The sequence below is a fragment of the Neltuma alba genome, unplaced genomic scaffold, assembly GCF_004799145.2.
Source record: "Neltuma alba isolate B1F8T4 unplaced genomic scaffold, ASM479914v2 tig00012068_pilon, whole genome shotgun sequence".
Classification (NCBI taxonomy): domain Eukaryota; kingdom Viridiplantae; phylum Streptophyta; class Magnoliopsida; order Fabales; family Fabaceae; genus Neltuma; species Neltuma alba.
Window position 1 is genome coordinate 53682 of NW_021636629.1, and position 4498 is coordinate 58179.

At 41.4% G+C, this 4498-nt stretch overlaps 1 protein-coding gene and 1 pseudogene across 1 annotated transcript; both read left to right on the top strand.

The window, feature by feature from the left end:
* The first annotated feature begins 281 nt into the window (after positions 1 to 281).
* LOC114721770 (protein EMBRYO DEFECTIVE 514-like) lies at positions 282 to 2309 on the top strand. Its single transcript, XM_028907626.1, has 2 exons — positions 282 to 788; positions 1898 to 2309. The coding sequence occupies exons 1-2, from the start codon at positions 396 to 398 to the stop codon at positions 2225 to 2227; spliced, it is 723 nt and encodes a 240-aa protein (XP_028763459.1). The 5' UTR covers positions 282 to 395; the 3' UTR covers positions 2228 to 2309.
* Positions 2310 to 2870: 561 nt separating this feature from the next.
* LOC114721772 (pentatricopeptide repeat-containing protein At3g47530-like) lies at positions 2871 to 4490 on the top strand (annotated as a pseudogene).
* The last annotated feature ends 8 nt before the right edge of the window (positions 4491 to 4498 follow it).

Here is a 4498-nt window from a genome sequence, read left to right on the forward strand (position 1 = left end):
CTATAATACTTACCTAGGAGTCTTGTGTTTCTTATGTAATTTAAAATTTTGCCCGAGATACTTATAATTGGTAAATGTATGATTTTTTTTAATTTTTATTATATATTAACAACTTCATTTATTCAAAATATAATTTAGTGTGTAGCACATATTTTTTATACAAACAGAAGTATTTTAATTTCTTTCAAATCGTCTTCCTCATCCGACCCGCAAAGCGGAAATGGGCGAAAATACGAACCTAAAAATCTAAAATCTAAAATCAAAATCCAAATCCCTTCGCTGCCTCACGTTCTCCTAAGTCCTAGCGTCTCGTGCCCCCGTCGTTTCTTAGTGCTCTGTGGCGATCATCTAGGGTTTTACTCTAAACCCTTGCTTTCCCCGTATACTCTTAAGTCATGGCGGAAGCAACTGCAAAGGAAGTTGAGGAGACCAACACTACAACCACCGTAGACATGGAAGTTGAAAACACGGAATCGCCTCAAAACGCCGGGGGCAACGGCGGCTCTGAACCCAATGGCACTGATCCCGCGACGAACGGCGAGTCCAATCTGAAGCGGGAACGGGAAGAGGATGAGTCCCAGGAAGGCGAGGACGGAGTTTGTAAGAAGCCAAAACTGGAAAAGTCAGTGGAAGAAGAAAGGCTGGAGAAGTTGGAAGAAGGGGTCCAAGAGGAGGAGAAATCGGGTCCCGTGAACCTGGGTTACAAGACTTTTGCGTCTTCTGTTGAAATATTCGATTACTTCTATAAGTTTCTTCATCACTGGCCTCCTCATCTGAATGTTAACAAGGTATTAGCAATTGGCACATATGTTGATTCTCCCCCCTGTTTTGGTGATACGAAAGCGCAATATATAGTCATATACAAAGATGAAAAATTTTCGTATTTTGTCTTTGCTGGCACAGCTTATACACTTAATTTACCGGCTTAAGCATTTGATTAATCCTCTGTTGCATCTTTAATTTATAAGTTTACCAGATATCTAATTCACAAGTTAGTGACTGGAAAATTTATCTAGATTATGTCATGCTGCATTAATTGTGCAAGTTTTGTTTTTTGATGGTAGACTACGCGATAATGGATGTCATTAGAAATAGCTGCTATAAAATTTATTACGTACGTATGGGAAGATGGAATTTTTTTTGACTCCCCATTGTGCTATGGTTCCAAGCTACTACCTCCGCTCCTATTTATAAGACCTGGTTTGCAGATTGCAAACGAGGTCTTATACCGGAAGTAGTATTTGAATTGGATATAATCAGGGAGCTTCACCTGCTTTGTCTGGAGAGTTGGGAAGAGTCTGTAATGAAGATCTTCTTCCATTGCTCCCTTGCAAATTGGAAGTTTTTTCTGATTATCTTTAACTACTTTATGATGTTTTCAAGTTTTCAGGCATTAGAGCGGAATGGCTTTTCTTATTTTCCATGATTGTTACACCTAAGTATCAATGTATTTTCCTTGACATTTACTGATGTATTTATCCGAAATTGGGTACTATGTTTATTATATTAATTATGGGTGCCTGCGGTTTCCACTAAATATTGGGTTGAACAATTCTTGCACTTCCTGTTTCTGAAAACTCTGGCTATATCCTTATTATGATCTATAGCCTCAAAGTCAATCTCCAGCCACCACAAATTTCACTGGCATTTCTTCCTTTTTAGTAGGTATGTGCATATGTGAATGTATTTCTTCGTGTTGCAGAATTCTTATGTGCTTGCCATCTTTGGCGCATGTATCACAGAGCATCTTAATTTAGGATTGAATTTCTTCTCTCTCTGGGAATTTTTTTTTGCTCATATGTAAATGTGAGGATTGAACTGTGTCATTGACTCATTGTACCCACTTCCTGAATCCTCTGAGCTTAGTTAATTCTGTGCGGTTTGTTTTGTGGGGCAGTATGAACATACAATGCTGCTGGAATTGCTTAAGAAGGGCCATTCAGAACCAGATAAGAAGATTGGTGGAGGGGTCCGCACATTCCAAATCCGCAACCATCCTACATGGAAAAGCAGGTGCTTCTTCATTATCAGGGAAGATGACTCCGTTGATGATTTTAGCTTCCGGAAGTGTGTGGATCATATACTTCCATTGCCGGAAGAGATGAAACTGAAGTCCCATGCGAACAAGATGTTAGGTGGTGGAGGAGGAAAGGGGCGCGGGAGAAGAGGCGGTGGTGGTAAAGGAGGCGGCCGTGGACGTGGGAAAGGAGGGAAGTTTAGGCGATGAGTACAATAGATGCTAGTCCGAATTGGTTTACAATAGTTGAAATGTTTTCTGTATTTCCAATTTACCATCTTGTTTCGTTTTCCTTCTGCTCTCTCTGATTTATATGTCGACTTTCCGAGTTAAATTCCTGCCCTTTGCAATATAATATAACACATTGCTCCAAAGTTCACTCGAGGATGGAATTGGGGGTTTATCGTTACGGATATTACAACAATGATAAGTCTTATCCTACTACTTAACACAAAATAATTTTACAAGTGTATATGAAAGGGGATTTGTTTTTAAAAAAGGTGTAAAAAAATATATAACACTGATAAGATTGTATTGATGAAAAGCTTACGTCAAAACTGATGCTGATCCTGTAACCAGGTATTTTTATTTTCTAAGTCAGTTCATTGTTAAGTTTAAAAGTTTAATTTAAATTGTCCACAAAACTTGGCCGGAAACAAAGGGAAAAGGTCAAAAAGAAAAGAAAGGAAATGGGCCGCAACAATCCCCACATGTACATCTGCCGTGGCAGGGTCCATTGAGTCATCCTTTAGGCCCAAGATATTTTGGGCCCAAGTTATGAGTCTCAATTGAGAATATAATTCATCCTGAATTCGCGGGGCCCAAGCACCAAGATGGGTAAAAACGCCGTCGTATGGAAGGCATCGCACTTGGATTTGTCATAAAACGCAACGAGCACATTTGGCGCCCATTTTCGTCGCCGGCGATGTTACTCGACCTTCTTCCCTCTCACCGCTCCTTTCATGCTGTCTCCAAACTCCGTTTCTATCACACTGTTGCCCTTCGCATCTCCCAGCCCCAGCATCCTCCAACTGAGACACCACCTTATCCTCACCTGAATAAGAAACATCCAAACCCCATCTCAGTCCCTCCCTGTAACTTCCAGAAGCAATTCGTGATTTCTGCATTAAAATCTGCTACCCATAAGACCCACTTTCTCCAAATACAGGCTCACATTCTCCGTGCATCCTCGTTCAAGACCCTGCAATTTCCCTCCCCTTCTTGTCCCGTGTATCTCTCTGGGGTCCCTTCCCGGATCCTACATATTCCCGCCGTTTCTTTGACCAAATCACCATCCCTTCGGTTTCTCATTACAACATCATGATCAGAGCATACTCTATGAGCTGCTCCCCTGAGCAAGGACTCTATTTATATCGACATATGAAAAGACGTGGCATTCTTCCAGACCCATTGTCCTCTTCCTTTGCTGTCAAGTCTTGCATTAAGATTCTTCATCTTCCTTTTGGGGTTCAGATTCATGGAAGTGTCTTGAAACAAGGGCAACAATCGGATAGCCTTTTGCTGACAACGCTCATGGACTTGTATTCGCACTCTGAGAAATTGGAGGAAGCATGGAAACTGTTTGATGAGATGCCTCAGAGAGATACTGTGGCTTGGAACGTAATGATTTCTTGCTGCATTCGTAATAATCGAAGTCGGGACGCTCTGAGTTTGTTTGATATTATGCAGAGTGAAAGCCATAGTTGCGAACCCGACGATGTTACGTGTTTACTCCTGCTTCAAGCATGCGCCCATTTGAACGCTTTGGAATTCGGGGAACGAATTCACAGTTACATTACAGAACATGGCTACGGTCGCTATCTTCGCCTGTCGAATTCTCTCATATCCATGTATTCTCGATGTGGTTGTATGGATAAGGCTTATCAAGTCTTTAACACAACAGACAATAAAAATGTGGTTTCATGGAGTGCGATGATATCTGGTTTGGCAATGAATGGGTACGGGAAACAAGCAACGGAAGCATTTGAAGAGATGCAGAGAATGGGGATTCGTCCTGATGATCAGACATTCACGGGAGTTCTTTCTGCTTGCAGCCATTCTGGGTTAATCGATGAGGGAATGTCATTTCTTGAGCGTATGAGTAGAGAATTCGGAATATTCCCAACATCCATCACTATGGATGCGTGGTTGATCTCTTGGGGCGTGCCGGTTTACTTGATCAAGCCTATCAACTTATCATGTCAATGGAGGTAAAACCAGATTCAAAAATATGGAGGACTTTACTCGGGGCTTGTAGAATTCATGGACATGTTAATCTAGGAGAAAGGGTAACTGAGCATTTGATTGAACTGAAAGCTCAAGAAGCAGGGATTATGTTTTGCTGCTAAATATCTATTCCTCGGCTGGTCACTGGGAGAAGGTAGCAGAAGTGAGAAAACTAATGAAAGAGAAGCAATCCAAACCACACTGGTTGTAGAACAATTGAATGAAAGGACAAGTGCACGAGTTCATAGTGGATGA

Coding starts and splice junctions, on each gene's coding strand:
- LOC114721770 (XM_028907626.1), top strand. CDS start 396: ATGGCGGAAGCAACTGCAAAGGAAGTTGAGGAGACCAACACTACAACC. Junction 789..1,897: donor CTCATCTGAATGTTAACAAG/GTATTAGCAATT, acceptor TTTGTGGGGCAG/TATGAACATACAATGCTGCT.